The sequence below is a fragment of the Neolamprologus brichardi genome, chromosome 23, assembly GCF_056152115.1.
Source record: "Neolamprologus brichardi isolate AB-2024 chromosome 23, ASM5615211v1, whole genome shotgun sequence".
Taxonomy (NCBI): domain Eukaryota; kingdom Metazoa; phylum Chordata; class Actinopteri; order Cichliformes; family Cichlidae; genus Neolamprologus; species Neolamprologus brichardi.
Genome location: NC_142125.1, coordinates 2,484,061 through 2,511,883, shown reverse-complemented (window position 1 = coordinate 2,511,883; position 27,823 = coordinate 2,484,061). Strand labels below are relative to the sequence as shown.

At 38.4% G+C, this 27,823-nt stretch overlaps 1 protein-coding gene, 1 long non-coding RNA gene and 1 pseudogene across 2 annotated transcripts in view; 2 read left to right on the top strand and 1 right to left on the bottom strand.

Moving 5' to 3' along the window:
• Nucleotides 1–1,845: 1,845 nt before the first annotated feature.
• The window catches only part of LOC102780294 (vitamin D3 hydroxylase-associated protein-like), a 28,795-nt gene continuing 2,817 nt past the window's right edge, over nt 1,846–27,823 (top strand). Inside the window, exons 1-14 of the mRNA XM_087836437.1 lie at nt 1,846–1,933; nt 2,286–2,363; nt 2,626–2,853; nt 13,863–13,976; nt 14,216–14,356; nt 15,255–15,388; nt 15,588–15,794; nt 15,880–15,920; nt 16,040–16,164; nt 19,013–19,138; nt 20,051–20,148; nt 20,344–20,443; nt 20,614–20,657; nt 20,757–20,796. Coding sequence (XP_087692563.1) covers nt 2,674–2,853; nt 13,863–13,976; nt 14,216–14,356; nt 15,255–15,388; nt 15,588–15,794; nt 15,880–15,920; nt 16,040–16,164; nt 19,013–19,138; nt 20,051–20,148; nt 20,344–20,443; nt 20,614–20,657; nt 20,757–20,796 — 1,350 coding nt within the window. The 5' untranslated portion in view covers nt 1,846–1,933; nt 2,286–2,363; nt 2,626–2,673. The remainder of the gene's footprint in view (nt 1,934–2,285; nt 2,364–2,625; nt 2,854–13,862; nt 13,977–14,215; nt 14,357–15,254; nt 15,389–15,587; nt 15,795–15,879; nt 15,921–16,039; nt 16,165–19,012; nt 19,139–20,050; nt 20,149–20,343; nt 20,444–20,613; nt 20,658–20,756; nt 20,797–27,823) is intronic.
• Nucleotides 4,091–7,816, bottom strand: LOC148095953 (uncharacterized; annotated as a pseudogene).
• LOC148095952 (uncharacterized) lies at nt 9,889–12,197 on the top strand. Its single transcript, XR_015717207.1, has 3 exons — nt 9,889–10,024; nt 11,235–11,298; nt 11,694–12,197. It is a non-coding gene; the product is annotated as an uncharacterized LOC148095952 (long non-coding RNA).

Sequence of the window (27,823 nt, the reverse complement as noted above, 5' to 3'; positions counted from 1 at the left end):
CTGGTGCCACAGCTGATATGTCTTTTAATGCCACACATTGTGCTGAATTCATTTTTACGTTCATTTTCTTTTTCTGTCGTCGCCTTTCAACTTAAAGTTTTCACACTAAACTCTTCAATAAGTCACAGCGAAGGTAGGAGAGGCCCAAGTGTCATTAAGAGATTTGATTGGATGTCGGCAATAAAAATAAACAAATGGGCTGCCAGTGCGTGTATGGTACAGTGCGTAGCGGTGCGGGCCAGCGGGTAAATTAACTGTCCACCCCTAAATTAAGGCACGGCACATGCACAACACGCCCACAGCTAAAACAAGATAGCCTGTCGTGTTTAAAAAGCTGTGTGTTAGGTCCACTTGGATATTTGTGTAGCCAGATGGGCTACTCACCTTTCTTTTTCTCTCTCACTCTCTCTCCTGCGCTCGCTCTCTCCTGCGCGCGTTCTCGTCGCTGCGCAACTAGGTTAATTAGGAACCCACCTGCATATTGATTGCAGGGTGGCGTTAGCCCGTGTAAAGCTAAGCCGGTGTTTTTCTGGATCATTCCTCCCGTGCATTCGGCGCAAAGCAGCAGTAAATGCTGGCACACTGCGACGGACTGATCAGCAAGAGTAGATCATATGACAGCTACAGCGCGGCAGTTTGTTTTATTCCGGCGTTGCGGAGAGGTGCGCGGAGTTTTTCCTTGACTTATTCGAATAATGGTGTAATTAATCAGCACTTCCTCAACATTACTAATCTCACATGTGTATATCCCTCCTTCTCTGAAGATAAGCCCAGTAATGTGAGGCTTCCTTTTTCACACTTGCTTTTGTACAGCACCGGGTGGGCTGCAGTGATTCTCTTTTTGTGTGATTTTTCTTTTGGGTCCACGGCTGCTGGTAAGTCCAAGTTCCATGATTGTTTTATTTTCACGTTAGGACACTGTCAACAATGACGCTACATCTTGGTTTTTAATATTTTATTTATTTTTACTATAAATAAAACTGTTTTAATATTGGAGCCAACCTGCCTCAGTGTGCATCCTTGAATCTGTGCGGCCTCCTTTTATTCCTTTTATCTTTGTGGAGGGGTTTGCCACGTTGGCGGCTCCCCTGCATACCATGGATGGCTAAACTGGCTGGCACCAAGACAAAGAAGGGCTTGGGACAGAGTTTGAGTGCTATTTGGACACCTCAGTGTGAGGAGAGTTTTGAGGCCCTGAAAGCGAAGCTTGTGTCTGCCCCTGTGCTGGCGTATGCTGACTTTGCACGCCCATTTATCTTGGAGATTGTGGTTTTGGTGCAGTTCTCTCCCAAGATGTAGGTGTCGTTAGGCCAGTGGCTTATGCCAGTCGAGGTCTTCGGCCCCATGAGCGCAATATGGACAATTACAGCTCCATGAAGTTGGAGTTTCTTGCGCTCAAATGGGCCATGACAGAAAAGTCCCAGGAGTACCTGCTGGGGCAGAAGTGTGGTTTACACTGATAACAATCCACTCAGTTACCTCTCTTCAGCTAAGCTGGGCGCCACTGAGCAGAGGTGGGCCTCCCAGCTGGCGGCATTCGATTTTGAGATTAAGTATCGCTCAGGCCGCAGTAATAGGAACGCTGATGCTCTCTCTCGACAGTATGAGACGAGCTCCAGCTTGGCCGAGGGTGTGTTGCCTGGGACTCCTGCCCCAACTTCACTTCAGCAGGCTCAGTGTCCAGCAGTTTTGCCCTCTGTTACTCAGTTGGAGATTGGGGCCTTTCCATCTCACTCTCTGGGGGATATTCGTGCTTTGCAGGAGGCTGACCCCCTCCTCAAGGATTTCTTGGTATACTGGAGGAGGAACACCCCGCCCTCTTCGGAGGAAAGGAGTCAGGTCCCCAAACCAGTCATGGTTCTGCTGCGTCAGTGGGATTGTCTGGTGGAGAAGGATGGCATCCTTTATCGCCGTATTTTGCGTCCGGGTGGAGGTGAGGAAGCCCTACAACTTGTTCTTCCAGAGGCTCTGAAGCCTGAGACCTTGAGGCAGCTGCACCAGGACCATGGGCACCAAGGTATTGAGCGTACCACTGAACAGGTCAGGCAGCGTTGCTATTGGCCCGGGATGTCCTCTGACATCAAGCAATGGGTTCAGCATTATGAACGCTGTCAGGTCGCAAAGGACTCAGAGTTGGGGTCTCATAGTTATATGGGTCACCTGTTGGCGTCTAGGCCAAATGAAATCCTGGCCATAGACTTCACGGTGTTAGAACCTTCCCGTAGCGAGCCTGACGCTCAGTGTCCTTTTATTCTTTTAACATATTTTTCTGTGTTTTATTTCAGTGAACGGAGGACGTGCCAGTGGCCCTGGGACCTCAGGTGGTGGGCTGCAGTGATTTTCTTTTGGGTCCACGGCTGCTGGTAAGTCAAAAGTTCCAACAATGACGCTACATCTTGGTTTTTTAATATTTTATTTATTTTTACTATAAATAAAACTGTTTTAATATTGGAGCCAACCTGCCTCAGTGTGCATCCTTGAATCTGTGCGGCCTCCTTTTATTCCTTTTATCTATTTTTCTTAAATATATTTCCTGGGGATGAAATTCCCCTCGGTGGCATTGTCATTTTATTATTTCCTTTTATCTAACCCCGCCGACCACTTGGTCACATTTGCATTTTGCAGCCCCAGCCCCAGGACAAAGACGAAAGCCTGTTTATTAAGAGAGTGAAGATGGACAACTGGACAGCAGCTCTGCTCACTGGTGTCGCCTGCATTGTGGGATACCTGGTTGTGCGGGTGAAAAAGATCAACAGCCTCCGACAGGCAGAGGAAAAGATTAAGAGAGCCAGAAACAGGAGAGATGAGAGCTTGCAGCGCGCAGAGCAGGCAGTGCTCCGCTACAAAGAGTCGGTGAGAGTTCAGAGCTTTAAACACTGAAATGTTTAACTTTTTCTTTAGATAGAAATCAAAATAAATTATGTGCTTTTAGTTTAAGCCTGGCGGAGGTTTAGTTATTAATTTCCAAATTACTGACACTTTTTGTTGTCAACATGCATACAAAAACTTAAACACATTAATATTAATGTTATGTTAATATTAATATTATGCTACTCTTCTGGATTTTTTTGTTGGCCCAAGTTGACATATAACTTCACACACGCGGTTTGTCAGCTGCACGTCTCCTGTTCCACCTCACCCTAAACACTGTAAAATGTAATATTATGTTTAATTAAAAAAGGCTGAATTCAGTTTTTATCAATTTGTTATTAGAACTAGATTTTAATAAGTTACCAGTGCATTTTATGCAAAAACGCTGATTAAACTCAATTTATTTGAGTTGTCTTAACTTAGAAAAACTAAGTAAGCTGGAAGTTTTGCTTCTCAGTGCGGAAGGATGAAAGATGTGTTTTGAAAATGCCACGTTACTACCGTCCTCCTCCCTCTCGGATCAGTCCGCATGTTCACGGTGCCAGCATTTGTTATGCAATATGTTGAGCAAACCTGGAAAAGCATCAGCTCAAGATATTATTGTTGTCATTGCTGTGAATCCCTACCTGCACTGCAAAAACCCACCTCCTTAATACTAGATAAATACACTTATTTTTGGTGAAGTTTTGCTTAAAACAAGTGAAATTATCTGCCAGTGGGGTAAGTGTTTTTTTCTTATTAAGATTTCTTGAAATAAGAACAATATCCAGATTTAAATAAAGCTAAAAATAAGTATTTTACACTTATTCCAGGCAACAAATCAGAACATTGAAACTTAAAATAAGCTTTAACCACTTATTCTAGGGAACAATTAGATAGTTAAATCTTAAAATAAGCCTTACACACTTATTCCAAGCAACCAATCATGGCAATTGAAACCTAAAATAAGATTTAACCACTTGTTCTAAGCAAAATGTTGAAGAAATTAAATCTGAAAATAGGCATAAAACACTTATTCTAAGGAACAAATCAAGGCAAATAATCTAAAAACTAGTACATTAAATCATTTTAAAGATCTTAAAATAAGTTAAAAAATAATAGATTGTAGTCTAAATCTTCTTAAATTCAGTGAAATAATCTGCCAGTGCAGTAAGATAATTACACTTGATAAGAATTCTCAAAATAAGAAAGATAAAGCCAAATTAAAGCAGGCAAAGTATACTGTGTACATGACCTTTATTGGAAACAAACTCTCCAAACAGTAACAAATATTTCAGTGAATCATAGTACACAAAAATTTAAAGACACATTGTAAGTGTAACATTGTTATTTTGTGTTCCTTTTAGAAGTGCTAAACCAGTTAGCTACTCAACATATAAAATGTAATAAAAAGAGCATTTGCAATTTTAAACACAATTTGCAGAACAGATGTGTTTAAAGAAAAAAGTACTTTGTATTACATTAATAAGAATAAAAAAAAAGAATTCAAGTGTAAATTGCAACTTCAACGCTATCAGGCCCAAACCTTCCAACACAGACCTAAGTTACATCTTGCTCAAACAGCTCTACGTTTCAATAAACATTCCTACAGCCTGCCATGACTTTTTTGTATGAGCCTGTGGTGTCTTGCTCATGGATTTTGTCCTTTAACACTTCAGTCTAAATGACAGACAGAAGCGTTGCCACACATTTAGGATAGGTGAGATGCAGGGTGTAGTAGTATGCCATAAGATACAGCAAACCTTCTCCAAGGTCATCTGTGGTCAAATGTGGTGATGAGAGTGGTTCCAACTGCAATAAGACAGCGGGACCCTTCAAAGAGCAGAACGGGGCTGACGCTGGATCTTCTGTTGGCAAAAGAAAAACAAAGACAAAAATTGTACAATGTACGGAGAAACTCCAAAGCTATCAGGGTAGTTCAAGTATGTATTAGACTTAGACTTCACTTTATTGATCCCTTTGGGGTGCACCCTTCGGGTGATACATGAATGATGACAACCATAGATCAGATGTGCTACAGACCATATTAATGTTATTTTTCTTTAGATTGACAAATACTGTATAGAAAAAAAATAAAAATTATATATATATATATATATATATATATATATATATATATATATATATATATATATATATATATATATATATATATATATATATATATATATATTCATGCCATTGAAAAATGTAATAAATTCTGCCTCATCACCGTTAGGATTATGTCTTTACACACTTTAGGAAATGACAAAGATACGGCACCTGTGATAGTTAAATATGTAATTATTTCCATTTTGTTTTTAATTTCTTTATGATTTTCTTTATTATTTTTGTTGAAATTTTTTTTATCTCAGTGTTTGTGCCATTTCAGATTTCTGCACACCTTTTCCAAATATAAACTACATTGTTGGAGGACTTGGCATGGATAAAAAGGCCATATGCCAAATAAACTGTTAAAGTGAAGGCTTTATGGGCATTATTTGATAACAAATATGAAGAAACACAGACCTGAAGGACATCAATCAGTGCTTCACTGGCATGTCCCATCTTCTTGGGTGGTGCAACTTGTGATGGGAAGAAAGTTGGTAGTGTCCTGAACAGGGCTATGAACAGAACAGGAAAGAAAGAACTAAATCAAATTTCAGTTCAATATTCAATATTATTGCCATAATTGTAATCTTTCACTTACAACTGTTGTCACCAGAACTGCTCCTTGGTGGCAAAAGCATGTTTGATCCACCACTTGAATCTGCATCATAATCTTCTCCCTGGTCACATGGTGAGATGTCCATGAGACGCCTTTTCTTTAGTCTCATCCTAAATAAGAAAACGAAAATAGTTATATTACAGGAGTCCTAAACAAAATGTGTCGTGCTAAGTGTTTTTAAATCAAAAGCGGCAAAACTTGCCTCTTTGTGAACTTGAGCCCACAACTGTTTCCTCCTCATAAAATTTTCAGGCCCTGGAAGCAGGTCCCTTAAATCGTCCCTACTGAGGGTGTGGAGCAAGACCTCATCTATGTCTGCAGCTGTAAATAAAAGTCAGTAACTTTCAGAAATGTAAAAGTTGTACAACAATTCCAAATTGTCATTTTGTCAAATACATTTAAATGTAATTTAAATATTTTATTGATCTGACAACATAAAACTGATTCTATGTACGATCACTGTCAGTGTGTGCAACACAAAATTCATTTAGACATTAATTTGCATAAATATGCATATGCTTGGCCTACCATTTAGAACCGAAAGGCTGCAATCATCCAAACCCTCCATGATTTACTGGTGTAGCTTTTGTCAGAACTTTTCCCTGAGGAAAGAAAAACATATGTTTGGGTCAAAAAGAAAAACTGAGTCAAGACACCACCTGCCATGGATCCAAAGTCTATGCAATCAGACACATGGATAAGGTGCAAAAGACAGACCAAGTAGAGCCTGTGTTAATTCAATGGTTAAGTCTTATAAAATTGCTTACTTAAAATTTATGACAAGGCTATTCCAAACTAGTTTTCAAACTAAAACTAATAGTGCCCAACTGCTTGTCAAATCATTCAACAAATGACCACAGCTCAGATTAGGCCACTTCATCCATAAGAAAAAATGTTACCTCGGTTCAGCAAGGTTAAAGTGACCTGATTGATATTAATAGTTTACAACATAAATAATTGGAAGCAAGTTCACATCTTCTCCAACTTACAAGTTTATATGATTAATCATAATCTGTCGGAAATGAGGCTTAAAGTAAATCTATAGGTAAAGATGTCTTTCATAAATGTGCATTATTTTTATTCCCTTGTGTTATCTTTAATTTCATTACCCAAACTGGACTTGCAAAAAATAGTAAAATAATAAAATTTGAATAAACTCATGTTGGTTAAATGTAATTTTGGTCATAAAACAGTTAACTCTTGATGACTTAAGTAAATCCTCATTTAAGTTAAATATAGATCTGTCCAACACCCCTTTTTCATAACAAAAAACAGCATTGCAAAGTTATGAGCCCGATTGCGAGATTTGTCTCAAACCAGTATCGGTCCTCCCAAGTTGCACACACAAACACACCAAGCACAGTGCAGACAGAGAGCACGCGGCTTAAGAAGGAAAAAAAAACACCGCAGCTTTTTATTTTCCGTGGGTGGGAAACACAAAACGGACTTTTGCAAAGGCGGATATCAACTGTAGTTCTTTTGTCATATAGCTATGTTAAGTATATTGAACACGAAGCTAAATTTACCTAACTAGCACCATTAATAATTTTAAACTATCACTGCATGCTAACAATTCAGCATACTGAATGAACTAAGCTAGCTAGCTGGCTGGCAGTTTTGGCTAACTACCCATTGGTAGTGAACTGATAATACTGCCTCGGTAAAACTTAATATTTGACCACGACTGATGTTACTACAGTAAGTCAAAGCTAAAAGAACCCGAAATGTTTGTAAGCAAAAGTTAATTACCTCAACAGAATCCAGTCCGAACCTGCTCCCTCGTGTCCTCCGATTCAAACAGTGAGATAATGGACAGAGCCACTTGAGGGCAGCCAGGGGGAGGTAGTGTTACACATTTTCGTCTGTGTAAAGCTTGTAAAACGTGAACATAACATGCATAATGAACCTGCATTCGAAAAACTAATTTTAACAAATAACCCATCAATTACTATGACTGTTGTAGTCGTCTTTACAATTACATTACTACACAAGTTAAATGCAGACTTGGTATAAACCACCCCTTCAAACTTGGTATTGACCTCTACTACTCTGCCCGCCAAGAACTTCTTTCAGGTCTTTTCCCCAAACAAGATGGCGTGTTGGAGGTGTGGGATTTGTTTTGTTTTTGTTGCCTTAACAGTAAAGTCTCTTTTGAGCCATATTAATACAATTCATAGCAGTAGTCCAGACTTTTGTGTGATATGTGGGATGGTTGTACGGAGGAATACAGGAACCTAATCTAGTGCTAATACATTATTTAACTTTTTAATATGAACTAGACTATGGAACACCAAAGTGTTAAAACGTGTCATTTAATTTTTATTTTACATTGTGTATTTTTATAATATTTTATTAAATATTTATTTCACTACGATTCTTTTTTGTAATAATAGAAACATTTTGAGACACTTTAATTTTAAGCACCTGTTTAGGCAGCAGCCAATGAGCGTTCAGGTCCCACCCCGATTGCCTGAATAAGAAATTCAGTTGTTAAATGACCTCAAATAAATACACCATTATGAAAAACCCCATTATGAAACAAAAACAGACTTTGGGAAAAAGAGATTTTGGAATATAAATTCATCGAATTTAATAAAATGTCTCAAAAAATGTTCTATAATTCATAAAAAAAAATTTAATGCTACTTTAGCTTCAAGTGACAACAGATTAAAACAATCCCCTGGACAAATGCTTATATTGATCAAGATTTTGCCATTCTTTTATCAAATTTATTTTGGATTTAATTGAAATTGTTAAAATACTTTTTGCCCCAGTTGTGTCTTTACAAACTGTGTCCAAACTAAAAAAAATGATAGAAGATTACATGCTGCATCTTCCCTCTCAGATTATTGCCCTGGGACCTGTAATTTGTCATACGTGTATGAAATAGAGTCTAAACGCAGTTTTTTTTTAAAAAACAATGGTCAGCCAAATTAAACTTTAAGAATGTGTGCAAGTCTCTTGTAAACCACAATCAGCTGCTGGAGTGTTGTCAAAGTGAAGCAGGAACTGAGCATCCGATATTTGTAAATGAGAAAGGACTAGGTCCTGTATCAGAGGTTGCTAATATGGAGTTTTTGGTGATTGAAGATGCTATACATTATGCCGTTAGAGTAAAGTGGCTTATTTTACATGGTAACAAATACATCTGTGACACGTCTCAGGTCTAAATATACCTTCCAATGATTGACTTTCTTATTTCAAGGAAAAAGGTGAATGTTTCTTATTTTAAGATAATTTTTTGTTTTACACTCTATCTAAAAGCTATTTTTGCTTGAAATAAAGGTGAAATGGTTCATTTTTAGATTTACAGACTAAATAAGAAAAAAAAGGAATATATACTTAAAACAAGTCTAATCATCTAACACATGAGACTGGAAACTAGTTTGTAATGTTCAAAACAAGATGGACAAGATAATCTGGCTAAATTTAAGACAATAAATCTTGTTAAGCTACAAGAAATTTGCAGTGTGATACATTGACTTGGTGAGTAAATGTTTACTCTTATTCAAACTGATTTTGTGGCTTCTCTTAATTTAGCACCAGGTTTATAATCTTGCTAGCTAGCTAGTGTTAGCCTAGCGTTGCTGCTGCCGCTGGGCTCATGTTACTTAAAAATTAACACCACAGCCTTAAAAACATTACATAAAAATATGTCTGTGAAATTTTCTGTTGATTGTTTGAAATAAAAAAAGTGACATAAGGTGGGGTGTGGGGGGTATTTTCAATCCATAGCCCTAACTAATTATAGATAGATCATGTTTAACCTGAGTAGCAAAAGACCTCAGGGGGTTGAAAACAATACGCCAGGAGTTAGCTGTGCTTGCGGACTCTTATCAAACCTTGACCTCCCAGTCAGCTATCGCACTGGTGGATAACAGAGCTCTCCGAAAACGTGGAAGCACTTTTGCAAATATGTGATATTTTGATAAATTAAGTAGATCTTTGAGCATTACACAGCTACATTCTCGGCTGAAAATCTTAAAAGGTTATTTTGTGACCCAGAAAGGGTAGTCTGGGTTGTTGGAGCCTGTCCATACTTGTAAGCGCAGCAATGGCGGAGGAGCGCGGCTAAAAACGTATTACTTTTTTCTGGGTCACAAAATAAAATTTTAAGATATTTTCAGGCGAGAATGTAGCTGTGTAAAGTTCAAATATCTGTTCATTTATCAAGACATCACATATTTGCAAAAATGCTCCGACGTTTACAGAGACATCCAATTTTTTTTTTCATGCTTTGTGGCAGCTTTTGAACATCTGTGACATCTATTAAGGTCAAATCTAGACTTTATTTAACAACATAAGCAAACTCTGTTACAATAATTGCACAGCCATTAAGGATCAAATCAGTTTCTGAAAAATGTTCTGCTTTTTCTCCCTCTGCTTGCTTCTTACTGTCTTTGAGGCTCGGGACCAGCACTCCTGTTGTTGGACAGAAAGACATCAGTAAGTATTTTGGTCTTCCAATATATTAGGATATATTGGGAAGGTTACTTTTAAAATGTATTCCATTACAGAATACATGCCCCAAAATGTATTCTGAATACTTTGTATTACTTAATATATTATCATGCTGTTTACAACTACGTGAATGTACTATTGCTGTGATTTATTACTGAAGGTCCGCGGTAGGGCTGCTCGATTATGGCAAAAATGATAATCACGATTATTTTCACTGAAATTGAGATCTCGATTATTTGACGATATTTATTTAACAATAACAATGTATTGAATAATGACTTTAAAGATTGTCAAAAAATATAAAATAGTGTGGAAATACTGATAACAGTGCAAATGTTTTGCTAATACGTCGGTTCCGTGTTGGGCTTGTAGCCGAAAACTAGCTTTACTTTGTTGACTGGGTCAACTTTGCTTGCTAGAGACAGAGAGGCGTTGAAAGGCTGCTCCAACGGAACTTATTGTTTTTGGAGGAGAACACGGTGTACTGTCGAGTCTTAATAGCTTACTTACAACTGGGCTCGTCAGGCTCTCTTCTTGGCTGCAGTGGTTATTATTATATTTACATGCTTCCAGCTCCCGTTTTTGCTTGATGACAGCTCGTACTTTTCCTTTTTCTCCCTCCCTCGCTCACAGACACATAACGGGTATGGCAGTCCATTCTCCCTGCAGCACGGACTACGCTGCCCATGATGCTACATTCTTTAGAGCTATACCTGTAGCATTCTGCCTATTAGCTTAGCACAACAACAACAAAAAGGCCTCTCTCACCCAGGAAACACGCAGAGAGAGAGCGTCACCCTGTAACCATGGCAACCGTAACGCTGCCTGGAACAACAGAACGTAGCTGTCAAACAAAACCCAAACAGTCCTGACCCGCCACAATATGAAACAGGAAAGTACCGCCATGTAATCCATTTATTTCAACAAAGTAACTGTATTCTAAATACCACCTCTTTAAACGGTAACTGTAACAGAATACAGTTACTCATATTTTGTATTTTAAATGCGTAACGGCGGTATATGTATTCCGTTACTCCCCAACACTGGTATATTAGCAACTGTCAGTGACATTTATATTAATCAGGCTGAACTTTAATCATACTTTAGATCAGCCTGTTTTACTTATTGTTTTATTTGTGCTTTGGTTTGGGGAAGTTGTTTCTGTACTGATTTTTTTCCTGCCTTCTGTTATTAGACTTGAGATATGGCTACACTATGCTGTTGCTGTTGACTCCAGTTAATTCTACAAGACATGCTGTGTAAGTAAACAAACAACAACAGTTTGTCTGCATTTCTTGAAAGATCACATCCCCCAAACTTTAGAGGGTCTACACTGTGTATAGTAAAGTCTGCAAGTTTTCTAACAGCAAAATTTGTTTTGTGCCCAAATCATTTTGCACATCATTAGAATGAAAGTTATTGGCCATGTTTGCATAGCCCTTTTTAAAATGATGCTTTCATGACATTATTGTGTGTTGGGTGGTGGTCACGGCGATCCAGACTGACAATTGGGACATTGAATGTCACCTCTCTGGTGGGGAGGGGGCCTGAGATTGTCCAAATTGGAGTCTGTTTTATACCAAATGCAGAAAAAAAAATGTTTTAAGAAAGCAATTAAGTTCATGTTCCAAAAAATATGATTGTTTGCTTGCAGGACAACAGGAGAGATGAGTCCTCCGTCACAGATGGTGTGGTCAGTGAAGATGGTCGCCTGCAGGTTCAAGCTCATTGCATCTCCAACCCACATCCACTGCCACTGTACTTAAGGGAAGTTAAAGACTTTCTTCTGCACCTACATTTGGATCACCTCGATCCATGACAGTCATTCAGGCAGTAATGCCTGGACTGGAAACAAGCCATCCTTAAAATAATACAACATTCCAGCTCATGTGTTGGAATGAAAAACAAATGTGGTGTTTAAATCAGAGACTGCACTTGTGACAGAACAACAAATGTTTTATTTTGATTATATAAGTAATGTAAGTACAAAACAAACTTGTGGTAGGCCTAAACTTATTTTCAGAGTAATTACATCTGAGACTTTGTTTCATTGTAAGATTATAACAGTGATGGCAATATAATTGTTTGTTGTTCAGCAGAACAGTGTCCAGTATGTTGGCGGTTATACTTTGTGTTTGGAAATAAAAGTTGGGCTGATTTTAACATCATTACAAAAAGTGTTGTTAATTATTTTTAATCGTATTCAGGTTACCACAAATTGTTTTTTCATTTAGTTGAACTTGAAATTTTTTTTGTCAGTAGGTAAACAATTCGTATTGTACAGTCAGAAATATCAAGTTATTCTTAATACTGCAGACTTGCAATGTTTAAGTTGTCCTAACAGTCATCTTAAGTAAGCTTTACTTAGTTTTTTTTGAGGCAACGAGTTTCCTCAATTTATTTTATTTTTTTTAGTTCTGGGAACTAATTAGATTTTACAGTGAAGTTGCTCAGTTGGATTGAAATCTGTGGTGGCCCCTAGAGACAAAGCACGTAAAAAATTCAAAACATATGTTTTGGATTTTGCATGTGTTTTGGAATTTGTGCGTGCTTTCTCTCTTGGGGCCACTGTAGAAATCTGGTGATTGTGTAACGTGAGTGTTCACTAGATGGTTTGGAATCTCTCTGAATAATTAGGAACAGCAAGATGGAGACGGATAACTTTTTAGCAGCCTCTTTACTCTCTCTCTTTTTTTTTTTTTAAACTTTATTTAACAAACAATGAGTATACAACATACGAACAGATGAAGTGTACAAAACAACAGAACATGAACACAAAAAGCCAGGGGTAAAAGAAAAAAGTAACAATTATAAGAATACACGCAAAAATTCACATATTGTTTTGAGAGCCTTTTTGTTGGTGGAGTCTGATATTGATTGTATGTACATTTCCACATCCTTAAAAAAAAAAATGGCAGAAATATGGTGTTTTGTTAGTAACTTACATTTATGGATAAAAAGTTTAGCTAAAAGTATTAACAAATTTATCATAAAAACATTTATCATTCTTCTTGGGGAACTTAAAGAAACAGAATAGAACATTTTCCCATCGTAAAGAAAACTCCCTTAAAATATGGACAATAACAAAACTTCTAAATTCCTTCCAGAATCTGTGTAAAAGAACAGTACCAAAAAAGATGTGTCACAGTTTCTGGATGATCCCCACAGAAAGTACAATTAGTATTTATGTCCCTTTTAAATTTTACCATGTAGTGACTGGCTGGATAACATTTATGTAGAATTTTAAATGAGACTTCTTTCACCTTATTTACAATCAAATATTTATGGGGGATCATCCAGACTGTCTTCTACTTGATATCTGGAACATATCGGTTCCAATAAAATATTATATAAGGGAGAGAGACGATATCTTCTTGGAATAAACTACGTATTCTCTTATTGCTGTTCAGCCTCTTTACTCTCAGCACACAGCAACAACAACCCACACTTCCTGTGTACCGCCCTCATGAATACTTCACTGGCCTCTCAAATCTTAAACTCAGATCAGAACAGGGAAAACAACTAGGTAGATATAACACATACTTATTACTGGTTTGAACATGCATGTCTAAACATTCAAACGTGTAAACCTGTAAATATCAAAACACGTAACCACCAAATAGCTACAAAACGAGCTTTATAACCTTTGTAAACACCTCTTTGTATATCAAATTAGATTTAAATTTACTTCTATACTTTACAATTGTGCAGAAGTACGGGAAGTAGGAGTCCTGAATCTATACACTGATATGGTTTTCTTTCTTTCTTACAGCTTTATAAATTTTTATAACATAATGATTCTGTGTGGTTCTGTGTCTTCTAGCATCCCACGACTGACTCTGCTTTGATCCTGAAGCTCTCCCTGTCTGAGCTGACACAGCAGCTGAAGGACGGCTCACTGAACCCTGACAATGTGCTTTACTCTTACATGGAAAAGGTTCATTATCCAGCATGACACAAGAGTTCACTGCCTAACATAACACAGATCTTTCAATATAAGGTCAACTGAAAGACAATATATACACCAGTTTACTTAGATTATTTTAGCTATAGCATAAACACTATTTTATTTTCCAGTGAGAGTTTAATATTTTACAGAGCGCTTACACAGGTCAATATCCCTTTAAAGTAAATAAGTTCATCTGAATCTCTCTGCGCTTATTTCCTTTCCAACAGACTCTGGCTGTAAACCAAAAGCTGAACTGCTGCACTGAAATTTTGCTGGAGAGTTTGGACCAGCTGACAACTGTTGGCTCCAACAAGGATGGTCTCTTGTACGGAGTTCCAGTTAGCATCAAAGAAAATATTGCATTTAAGGTAAGAATAATTTAATAAATTAATGTATTTGTAGTGCAAACAAATGGCAGTTACGCTATAGGCAGTATAATAATGGACGAATGCAGCTAGGACACCAACCATTGCTTTCTGGAGTCCAACCTCAAGATGAACTTTTCCACCATTGCCAAGTTGGTTGCAAAAAGCTAAACCTGACATGGAGGAGTGGGTCTAAATGTGAAACTGGGCTGGGATCGAACCACTTAGCCAGTGAGCAAGCAGTTTCACAATATCCTTGGGCAAGATACTAACCCATATTTGCCTACTGGTGGTGGTCAGAGGACCCGGTGGCGCCAGTGTCCGGCAGCCTCGCCTCTGTCAGTGCACCCCAGGGCAGCTGTGGCTACAATGTAGCTTCATCACCAGTGTGTGGATGACTGAATGTAGTGTAAAGCACTCTGGGGTTCTTGGGGACTAAGTAAAGCACCATTTACCATTTTACCAAGTATTAGAATTAAAACAGTTAATTTTATAAATCATGAGCAACACATAAATACTGACTCTACTTCTTATTTCCACAGAACTTGGAAAAGCTGGTTTTAAATGGTTTGCTGCCTATGAATTAAATGAACTACACAAACTATGATGTTACAATCTTTGATTTCATTTGATAATTTAAAAAGGTTTTAGGCACATGTCTTTGTTAATTTGTGATCACGTTTACTGTGTTTTATCTTATCTTTCTCAATTTCTTGGCATTTTTTGTAAGCAGGTCCCTCTTTAGAAAGAGATCTCAATCTCAGTGAGAATACTGTATAAATTAAGGTCTTAATAATAATGTTATTTATGATCTCTGAATATCACAGGTTTTCAAAATATTAAGGTTCGGCATTTGTGTAGTCTTTGATGCACTCTTGTGTTCTTTAATTTACATCACAAGGATCATGACTCTTCTTGTGGTGTGGTCATTAACCTGGACCAGCCCGTTGAAAAGGACAGTGTGCTTGTTCAAGTCCTGAAGAAACAAGGAGCTATTCCCTTTGTGAAAACCAACGTGGCCCAAGCCCTTATGAGGTACTTTTTTTTTTTTAATCAAGAATTCAAATTTAAAACAAACTATAACAGTTAAAAACTCTGTGTACTCATGGGTGAATGAGGAGAGTGCTTTAAGTCCACTGATAGAGTAGAAACGCATGTACATGTACCATTTGCATCTTCCATGTGTGTATTTTATGTAAAGACTCATAACCTGTTTGTCTGCGTCCACTTTTAGTTATGACTGCAGGAATCCTATCTACGGGCAGACTGTGAACCCTCATAACCCCCAGAAGACTCCTGGTGGTTCAACTGGTGGGGAGGCAGCTCTCATTGGGGGAGGGGGCTCCCTGCTTGGTATTGGCACTGATCTAGGTGGCAGTATCCGTCTTCCGTCTTCATTCTGTGGAATCTGTGGTTTCAAGCCAACTGCTCACCGACTGAGGTAGATACTTTTTAGTCATAGAAAATGATTGTAAATTGATGAGTTTAGGTTTCTTTATTTGTTAACACCTTTGGATAATGAACAGTTTACAGGGTTTTCGTTCAATTTGTCGAGGACAAAAGTCAGGTAAGGAACTACCACATGAAGTAAATGCAGATTATATATAACCAGTGTCTAATAATATTACACAAATTTTCTGGAACATTTTGTTCAAAACATTTGCTTTATGCTTGTTACTAAACTAGCGTCGTCATCTCCTGGACCCATGGCAAGAGATGTGGACAGCCTGGCTCTGTGCATGCAGGCACTTCTTTGTGACCACATGTTTTCTTTGGACCCCACTGTTCCACCATTACCTTTTAACATGGAGGTGTGTCCTGTACTGTGGGATTCATGTCCTCTGTTGATGATCATCTTTTCTATATACAGTGGGGCAAAAAAGTATTTAGTCAGCCACCGATTGTGCAAGTTCCCCCACTTAAAATGATGACAGAGGTCAGTAATTTGCACCAGAGGTACACTTCAACTGTGAGAGACAGAATGTGAAAAAAAAATCCATGAATTCACATGGTAGGATTTGTAAAGAATTTATTCGTAAATCAGGGTGGAAAATAAGTATTTGGTCAATAACAAAAATACAACTCAATACTTTGTAACATAACCTTTGTTGGCAATAACAGAGGTCAAACGTTTACTATAGGTCTTTACCAGGTTTGCACACACAGTAGCTGGTATTTTGGCCCATTCCTCCATGCAGATCTTCTCAAGAGCAGTGATGTTTTGGGGCTGTCGCCGAGCAACACGGACTTTCAACTCCCGCCACAGATTTTCTATGGGGTTGAGGCCTGGAGACTGGCTAGGCCACTCCAGGACTTTCAAATGCTTCTTACGGAGCCACTCCTTTGTTGCCCGGGCGGTGTGTTTTGGATCATTGTCATGTTGGAAGACCCAGCCTCGTTTCATCTTCAAAGTTCTCACTGATGGAAGGAGGTTTTGGCTCAAAATCTCACGATACCTGGCCCCATTCATTCTGTCCTTAACACGGATCAGTCGTCCTGTCCCCTTGGCAGAAAAACAGCCCCATAGCATGATGTTTCCACCCCCATGCTTCACAGTAGGTATGGTGTTCTTGGGATGCAACTCAGTATTCTTCTTCCTCCAAACACGACGAGTTGAGTTTATACCAAAAAGTTCTACTTTGGTTTCATCTGACCACATGACATTCTCCCAATCCTCTGCTGTATCATCCATGTGCTCTCTGGCAAACTTCAGACGGGCCTGGACATGCACTGGCTTCAGCAGCGGAACACGTCTGGCACTGCGGGATTTGATTCCCTGCCGTTGTAGTGTGTTACTGATGGTGACCTTTGTTACTTTGGTCCCAGCTCTCTGCAGGTCATTCACCAGGTCCCCCCGTGTGGTTCTGGGATCTTTGCTCACCGTTCTCATGATCATTTTGACCCCACGGGATGAGATCTTGCGTGGAGCCCCAGATCGAGGGAGATTATCAGTGGTCTTGTATGTCTTCCATTTTCTGATGATTGCTCCCACAGTTGATTTTTTCACACCAAGCTGCTTGCCTATTGTAGATTCACTCTTCCCAGTCTGGTGCAGGTCTACAATTCTTTTCCTGGTGTCCTTCGAAAGCTCTTTGGTCTTGGCCATGGCAGAGTTTGGAGTCTGACTGGTTGAGGCTGTGGACAGGTGTCTTTTATACAGATGATGAGGTCAAACAGGTGCCATTCATACAGGTAACGAGTGGGGGACAGAAAAGCTTCTTACAGAAGACGTTACAGGTCTGTGAGAGCCAGGGATTTTCCTTGTTTGAGGTGACCAAATACTTATTTTCCACCCTGATTTACGAATAAATTCTTTTCAAATCCTACCATGTGAATTCATGGATTTTTTTTTCACATTCTGTCTCTCACAGTTGAAGTGTACCTCTGGTGCAAATTACTGACCTCTGTCATCATTTTAAGTGGGGGAACTTGCACAATCGGTGGCTGACTAAATACTTTTTTGCCCCACTGTATTTTCAGATCATTCATAGATGTTAGAAACTAGAAATTAATCAAGTTAATTTTCTTAACAAATCTCTCTATGCTAAAAGACGAAGTTCTAAAGGACAAAGTTAATAGTCTTCCCATAACATTTCTAAGTACTTTTTTTTTCTTTTTTATGAGAGCAAAGGATTTTCAACATTTTCACCATTTCTAAATATACCGGTTTTCTTTTGAACACATACACTCTTTCTGTTTACACACAATCTTTGAACTGTAGCAGAAATACAAAAAAATTAACCTGGGCCAATAATATAACAACCCCCGGAAAAGCTGACCTTTTTAAAAGTCATTGTATTTGTAATGTTCAAAGCTCTTCAAGTCAAGTTAAAACTCAGGGCTATTTTCCAATTTACAGTACAAAAACCTCAGGAAGGGTTTGAGCTGTTGAGAAAGCATCATGGAAAAAAAAAAAAAAGCAAATAAATACATAAAGTTTTAGACTTGAGAAAAAGAATTGTTAATCCTTGCAAAGGATGAGATGGTTATACAAAGTTATCACAGCATTTCCAAGTGTCACAATGTGGAGTCAGAAGTATCAAGAAATTCAAAGAGAGCCACAGGGTACAGAACAAGCCTGGCAGAGGTGAAAACTGAAAGATTTCATTGATTCTGGGAAGAAAACTAGTGAGAAATATGTCTAAAGACCTTAGCCAAGACACTAGTGAATGTCTTAACCAAGCCTGGAATTGTAATCTCAAAGAAAACATTCGCTATAACCCTGCATACAGTCAGGTCCATAAATATTGGGACATCGACACAATTCTAACATTTTTGGCTCTATACACCACCACAATGGATTTCAAATGAAACGAACAAGATGTGCTTTAACTGCAGACTGTCAGCTTTTATTTGAGGGTATTTACATCCAAATCAGGTGAACGGTGTAGGAATTACAGCAGTTTGCATATGTGCCTCCTACTTGTTAAGTGAACGTTATTGACTGGCCTGCACAAAGTCATGGCTTTAATCCCATTGAAAATCTGTGAGTTTAAACAAAGACCAAAGTAAAATAATGTAACCATCCAAAATAAAATTAAGATGCTTGGAAAAAAAAAACGTGTTAACAATCCCTTGCTCTTCTTAACAGCACTTGGGAATACTTTTAAAAAGCTGAAATTTTCTTTGGTGGGCTAATAATTCTGTCCTCATCTACAGATATACAGAAGCTCCAGACCTCTTAGGATTGGTTATTTGGAAAATGATGGCTACTTGCAACCGACTCCAAGCATGGTCCGAGGTGTCAGAGAGGTCAAAGCTCTGTTAGAGCAAGCGGGACACACAGTAAGACGTCACCACACACATGTAATCGTTACTGTCCTGAATTGTTATGAACCCCCTGTTATGTTACAGGTCAATCAATCAAGGCTTTATTGCGCCCCCCCCCCCCCCCCCCCCCCAACCTTACACACACAACACAGACATCATATGGGGATACAGGTCGGAGATCGGTAGCGTTACAGAAAAACACTGAAATATACACTACAATGGGAAAGTACAAGAGGAAAAAAGAGACCTCTACTCATGCTGGGCTCCTGGGAGGACAGCATGAGAACAGGAAACAAAAAACTCCTCTGCACAAATGTCCACAGCACAACATCATGGAACACGTGACAAGCCACAGGGTTGGGTGGGGGGTGAAGAGTAATCCGAAGCAAACGCAGCAGCCATCCTGCCCTGCGCTATTATTCCAGCGCGGGCTCAGACCCGCCGTGTTCTCAGGAGGGAACAAGCATCGAAGGCGTTTGGAAAGGGAGGGGGGATGAGTGTGTATCAGTATATGTGTGTGCGTGTCCAGAGTTCAGCTGAGACAGTGTCCAAACTGACCCTTTTAAAATTTAAGCCATCTAAAAAATTGTTAAAAGTATTTTTTTTTTTTATATATATATAAAACTTCTTCTGCTTGGCTTAAAAAGTGTAATGAACTAATAAAATCTCTCTGCATGTTTATGTTACATAGATATTGTTGGGTCAGTGTATGAGTTACTGACGGGTCAAATTGACCTCAAAAATACCCACAAACTCGTGGGGACGGGGATTTTGTCCCCATAAGTGACCGTTGGTCCCCACAAGTATAGTCACGTGCCAATTTTCTGTCCTCACAAAGATATCTAAATATGTACACACACACTAATAATCACTGCCTAGTATTTGATATGAGCCATACATCTTTAATGTTCTCTTTTATGCCTTTAGTTGGTTCCTTACTCTCCACTGAAAATCAGCCAAATTGTTCCTGAGCTATTAATAAAGGGTCTATATGCAGATGGTGCTACCACCCTTCTACAAAAACTGTGAGTTGTACCTTTTAATAATTCATCTAATCACTTCTCATGAACTTAAAACATCTAATAAATGATTTTTTTTTTCAGTGCTAAGTTGCAAGTGCTAGCATGATAAACTAAAATACTGTAGAATACTAAAATCATTACATGTCATTAAGTGTCAACACAGTTATTTTGTGTGTAAAATAATTCATTTCATTTTAGGAAAGGGGGACTTCTGGACCCTTCTCTGAAGCAGCAGGTTTTTATACACTCGCTCCCTAAGTGGTTTAAGAAAATCCTTTCCTTCCTACTAAAACCTGTGGTGAGTTTTCTCATTTGGTGACAAACATGTGTAAATTCAAACACAGGACTGAACATAATCTTGGAACTTTTATCTGGTAAGAGCCTATGTTGTAAAGTGCCAGATTTTCAATGGGATTAAAGCCATGGCTTTGTGCAGGCCAGTCAATAACGTTCACTTGTTTTTTGCAGTCACCTCGTCTGTCTTCCAACATTAGTGCTATTTGTGGAGTTCGGTGAGAAAGTATTGTTGAAATTCATCATCTGTACATGATTCTTTTTTCATATAATACATGTGATGGGCAAAGTCATAAAATAATGCTTTATTTTTTTAGATCTGTTTCCGATCTGTGGAAGCAACATGCTGCTGATGAGGTAACTTTAACTTTCAACTAATGATGCATGGTTGAGTATCACAGTACAATTTCAAAAGAGGTGGGACACTGTGTATAATGTAAATTAAAACAGAATGCAACGTTTGGCAAATCTTACCGACCTATATTTATCCACAATAGCACATAGAAAACAAATCTAATATTCAAACTGAAAAAATAATGTATACCATGTTCAGAAAAAAAGATTCTTCTACTACAAAGCCATGCTGTTGTAATAGCTGCAATATACAGTTTAGCATTGACTCGCTCAAATATCTTCAGCAAGAAAATATCATTCTAATGGAAGTTTTATGTTCCTCTAAACCTAAACCTGTACACAACTTTCAGTATTAAAAAGTGTCTTTCCAGATATGCAAGCTGCCAATGCCATGGTGCTGAAACATGCAGGCTTTTGAGCTGAGCACTAACAACAAGCCAGATGGTTCCTTTTTCTTTAGTCCGAAGTCAAAGGAGCTTGCAAAGAAAATCGTCTGGACTTAAGTTGCTTGAAGACGTTTCACCTCTCATCCGAGAAGCTTCTTCAGTTCTAAGGTCAAATGGTGGAGAGTCCCAGATTTAAACCTAGTCGGAGTATCCCTCTGCAGAGGGACAAAAGGACCCCCTATGTTGTGCCATGCGAAGCGCATGGCACAACATAGAAGAGCCACCTCCACGGGACAAGACTCAGCAGTCCATCTGCATCTTAAGTATAAAGGTCACTCTTTCAAGGATGCCAATGTTCACATTTTGGACAGAGAGGACAGATGGTTTGAAAGAGGAGTGAAAGAAGCATCTATGTCCACTGTGAGCGACCATCTTTGAACAGAGGCGGTGGTTTACGACACCAACTGTCTGCCATCTATAATCCAGTTTTGAGTTCACTCCCAGACGCCTTAACGCCCACTCACATCCTGGGCCATCTGACCTCAGGAATTCGCATGATAAGGTGGGGCCAGGTTTCACAATGAGCTCACCCGAAACGCTGGCTGATTGGGACCCACACCCAGTTTCACACCTTGGCTCAGGCGATTAGAGGATCATGAGGGGGTCCTTTTGTCCCTCTGTGGGGGGAAACTCCCACTAGGTTTAAATCTGGGACTCCCCACCATTTGACCTTAGAACTGAAGAAGCTTCTCGGATGAGAGGTGAAACGTCTTCAAGTAACTTAAAGAAGTCCAGACGCTTTTCTTTCCAAGCTCCTTTGACTACGATGACCTGGATGACTGAGAACCTTCACAGACATATTTAGTCCGAAGGATGCCGCATCCATGTTTTTCAAAACTAATTTCAAATTTTGATATTTTTGGCCACAAAACAGTCTTTTACTTTGTGTCAGTCCATTCTAAAGAGGTTTGGCCCAAAGAAGGTGGTGGTGGTGTTTATGGATTATGTTCATATATGAATTCCCGTTTGCATGAGCTTTAGAGCTTTAGGCTGTATTTCAATAGCGACAGCTCATTTGGAAGAATTGAACATGATTTACTGAGATACAGAGTTCAGCTACTGGTTTGGCGATTGACCCATCATAGCAGAATCTTAGAGGTGATAGGAATTAGAAGTAGAGTATGGTAGTGGTGAAGATGAAGCTGGAGGTTTGCATGGAGCTCTGAGTGGACAGGCTAGAAGATGAGTGAACTAGAACAACGCTGTCGACACTGAGTTTGGCAGTGTGGAAAGACAAAGTTATATAACAAAGATTAGCAGCCAAACATCCAGGACAGCAGGCAGATGAGTGATCTTATAGAGACAACACATAAGATTCATTTGTGGATAGCATGGCGAACTGTGTTTGCAGACAGTGATATCTGGAAATGTTGCTGAGCCAAAGCAATGATTTCCATGACAAAATCATCCCTGGTTTTAATGCACTGCTGCCCAAAGTTCACAAACACAAACTTTTGGCCTTGTCCCATGCACAGAGAGATTTCACCAGAGTCTCTGAATCATTTAATGATAATGTACTGTAGATAATGAGATAGTTAAAAGTCTTTTGTTTGTCAATTTTACATTGACAAATATTACTTTGAAATTGTTCTGTAATATGTAGATGCATTTTTCTTTACTTCTGAGAAACTCTGCCTCTCTGAAATACTTTATTTTTCCATCAGAGTCATGATACTGACCTAATTAGCTGCATCAGTTTCATCCAGCTCTTTATTTCTCTTTTTTCACATATCTTTTGGCTTTTGTTGACCCCTTACACCTTTTTTAGGTCTGTTTTTGCTGTCATCAAAAACAAAATAAGGTAATGTTTTTCATGAAAAAATTAAAAACATTCAAAAAGGTGCAGGAGGCATTGTAGCAGTCAGGTGCAAGTGAAACTTAATATGCTGAATGAGAAATGTAGTTGAGTAATGAAGTGGTTCTAATACGCCACCTTTGGCGTGTGTGTATGTGCTTCTGTGCTGAGATTATTTGGGGAATGCAAACACAGCACGCAGCCCAGATCTTGTCTGAGGTCATAATGTTTGGTCAGAATAACAAAGCAAACATTCAGATAACGTCAAATTGTAACATGTGGAAGATACAGTGAGAAAAGTATCCCTGTTTGATGAAGTTGACGAAAGTCATGTTGAAATTAATATTCATATGTGACTAAGCTAATGTTAAATCCTGGTCAAGTAAAATAGCATAAACTGAGTTAAACATGAAGGGAAGTATTTCCATGTGTGATTTTAATATCCATATAGAAAAGAAGAAAATGTAATGAAGTGATTTTTAATGAAGTAACCTCTACCTTATAGATACCTCAGAGATAAAAGTGGGTGAAAAGTCAGAGAGAGAAAGGTTCAAGGTCAACAACACTGAGTGAATGTACGCAGAGGAAGAAGGGACAAGAGAGTCGGGGATGCAAATGGGAAAATTAGTATAGAAGAGGGCCTTCAGGGAACCAATCCAGGGCGAGAATGGCATTTTTTGGTGAAGCAGTCCACAGAAGCCAAATCGAGGGAGGCTCCAGCCAAGAAATTGGTGTATAGACCCACAGAAACAGTGGCCCGCATGTTGCCCCCATCCAGTGTTGGGGAGTAACGGAATACATGTACCGCCGTTACGTATTTAAAATACAAAATATGAGTAACTGTATCCCGTTACAGTTACCGTTTAAAAAGGTGGTATTTAGAATACAGTTACTTTGTTGAAATAAATGGATTACACGGCGGTACTTCCCTGTTTCATATTGTGGCGGGTCAGGACTGTTTGGGTTTTGTTTGACAGCTACGTTCTGTTGTTCCAGGCGGCAGCGTTACGGTTGCCATGGTTACAGGGTGACGCTCTCTCTCTGCGTGTTTTCTGGGTGAGAGAGCGCCTTTTTGTTGTTGTTGTGCTAAGCTAACAGGCAGAATGCTACAGGTATAACTCTAAAGAATGTAGCATCATGGGCAGTGTAGTCCGTGCTGCAGGGAGAATGGACTGCCATACCCGTTATGTGTCTGTGAGCGAGGGAGGGAGAAAAAGGAAAAGTACGAGCTGTCATCGAGCAAAAACGGGAGCTGGAAGCATGTAAATATAATAATAACCACTGCAGCCAAGAAGAGAGCCTGACGAGCCCAGTTGTAAGTAAGCTATTAAGACTCGACTGTACACCGTGTTCGTGTTTTCCTCCAAAAACAATAAGTTCCGTTGGAGCAGCCTTTCAACGCCTCTCTCTGTCTCTGCTAGCAAAGTTGACCCAGACAACAAAGTAAAGCTAGTTTTCGGCTACGAGCCCGACACGGAACCCACCGTCAGTAACAGTAATAAATCACAGCAATAGTACATTCATGTAGTTGTAAACAGCATGATAATATATTAAGTAATCCAAAGTATTCAGAATACGTTACTCTCATTGAGTAACGTTACAGAATAGTTACAGAATACATTTTGGGGCATGTATTCTGTAATGGAATACATTTTAAAAGTAACCTTCCCAACACTGCCTCCATCTGAGGGCCCAAGAGAGAGTGACTCAGGAGGCATGGGTCACCCTGTGTAATGTCTGCAGGTGGGAGAAGATATCTGCACATCAGTGGAGAAAATCCCTCAGTAGATGGCCAAAAGAGCAGAAGAGTTCATGTGGAAATTGGGGCAGGTCTATGACACACTGGGCCATGTAGCCAGTGAGTTGAGACAGAGAGCCACTGGCAGACAGCAGCAGATCTGCATTCCTACCTGCCAAATTAGGCAAGACCGGAAGGTCACAAACTCTGTAGTTTATGGAGCCCAGTGAAAATGATAAGAACAATTAAAAATAAAAAAAGACTAGAAGCTGCGTCACAAAAACCAATCCAAGCTGGCAGAGAAGTAGGGACCAATGGCCAAGAATAACAGACCCACCACCCAGAGGGAAGAGTGATTATTCTGCAGCCTGAGGGTCACAGAAAAGTAAATATTTGGGAACAAGGGTGTGTGCGTGTGAGTCTTTGTTGGTATTATTTGTACCGAGGGGGTATGCAAACATGGCACACAGCCCAGAGCTTGTCTTGGTCAAATTGACAGAGAATGTCAGATTTTAACATGTGTGATTTAAAAAAAAAAAACAAAACAAAACAAACAAAAACACTTATATTGTGTATATTGTGATTGGCATAGTTATAAATAAAAAGTAAGAAAAGCAGTCCTATGTGAATAAGTTGATGAAAATCGCGTTGAAATTAATATTCATGTCATTGAGCTATTAATAAATCCTAGTGAAGAAAAATAGCATAAACTGAATAAATGTGTACGGAAGTATATTCATATTGTGATTTAATATTCATATGTGATAGAATTTTTGATAAATCATGTTCAAGTGCAACATAGAAAAGTAGAGAATGCAATGAAGTGATGTTAATGAAGTAACCTCTGCTCTAGTTATAAGTGGGTGAAAAGTAAAGTAAAGTAAATCATAAGGTATGAAGGTAAGATGCAGTAGGTATGGATATGAGATACCTATTGTGAACAGAAAATTTACAAGGTGGTAGAAAAAATGACCATGTTGGTGGACAACATATATAGAAAACCATGTAAGGTTTTAAGGTAAACCAGCATTTAAGGAGTGGGTGGATACAAAATCAAACCAAAAAGTTATTTTTATTTATGGGGATTTCAACACAGATGTGATAAGTCCAGAAAAACATTAATAGACTGTATCTTAACTAATGAATCAGAAAACAAAATTGCCTTCTAATTAGTGACATCAGTGATCATTGTGCGTTTTTTCCAGTATATGACAACAATCATAGTAACGACAAACAGGAAAATAAATTAAAATAAAACAGGTGAGAACAGAGGAATCCATGAATGCATTTAAAAGTGACCTACTTGAGGGGAAATTTGGAGGTAGTGTATAAGGAAACTGATATTGATAAAGCTTATGAGACATTCTTAGGAAAATTTAAATTATTATATGACAGGCATTGACTAATAAAGCAATACTGCAACAAAGAAAAATATGCAGTTTGCCCATGGATCACAAAAGGATTGTAAAAAAGAAAAATACCATATGAAATTGAAAAGTATAGAAGCAAAAAGGGGCTGAAAATAAATATAACAAAATGTAAATTAAATAGCATTTTGAGGTTATGTAAAAACAAAAATTGTGCAAATTTATTAGACGTGAAGAAAAACATTAACAGGGATTTGGAAAACATTAAACACCATTATAAAATAGGTCTAGGCATTTAAATTACCCTATGTAATAGGGTATTAATAAGGATACAAATATTAGTGATGTTGGTGAAGTAGTTCATGAATTTAATAGATTCTTTGTAAGTGTTGGACCAGACTGATAGAAGTTTTGCAGCGAGAGCAGACAAACTTCAATGTTTGTATCAGCTGTGGAAGAAAAGAAAATCATGGACATTGTTGGGAAACCACAAAATCAAACTTCTACAGACTTTAATGGCCGTGATACAAAAATTGTTAAACTATTGATGGTATCTCTAAAGCTTTAAGCATACATGTGCGAATTCTCTCTACGAACTGGTGCATTACCATCACAAAGGTGATACAATTGTACAAAATGGAAATCACAAATTACATGTACAGGCTTGTGTCTCTACTTTCACAGTTCTCCAAAATACTGGAAAAGGTTTTCATTAACAAGCAGGGTTTCGTGAGGCTATGGGCAATTCGTTGATAAACATAAAATATTAATGGACTCAGTATGGTTTCAGATCAAACAAATCAACTATGGCATTACTGGAATTAATTGAAAACATCACTAATAACATAGATACAAAACACAATATAACAAGACAATGCACACTTTAGAGTTTTCATTGATCCAAAAAAGCTTTTGATAAAATTAATCGTGAAATATTGAAATATTACTTGATAAAATGGACGTTAAAGGAGTTGTGCTTCAGTGGGTTGAGAGGTATTTGGGAAAATTGGTGAATTTTCATTTAGAGTGTACAGACATTGTTTGTAGAGTCCTACAAAGGTCTGTATTGGGATCAAAATTGTTTATCCTGTACATCAAAGACATATGTAAAGCATCTGATATATTGCATTTTATTTTATTTGCAGATGATACAGATGATACAACTACTTGCTGCATTAGGGCGCATTCAGAGCAGATCTTGGAAATTGTCACACAAGAAATGATTCAGTTAAAAACATGGTTTGATAAAAACTAGTTATTACTAAATTTGAACAGAGCAAGTGTATACAAGAGCTGGGGGGAAGAAATGATGATTACTGTAAATCAATAGATTGCTAAGCACGAGGTAGGGATTAATAAGTATGTACATACTTCTTCCTACTCCATTTTGGATGTGATGATCAAGTGATTTCATGTCATATGTGTGTCTATCTCTATATCTATCTCTATATCTATCTCTATATCTATCTCTATATCTATCTCTATATCTATCTCTATATCTATCTCTATATCTATCTCTATAGTCAGCTATCTATGTATATGTGTATGCGTATATATTTGTTTGTTTTGTATGTCTGAATTATAAAAGGTTACCCCATTATCCCATTCCCATTGCCTCCAACCTCAAGAAGGACTGGGCAGTTCCCCTCAGCCATCGGTTCCATCCAAGCCCTGCACTTCCTGC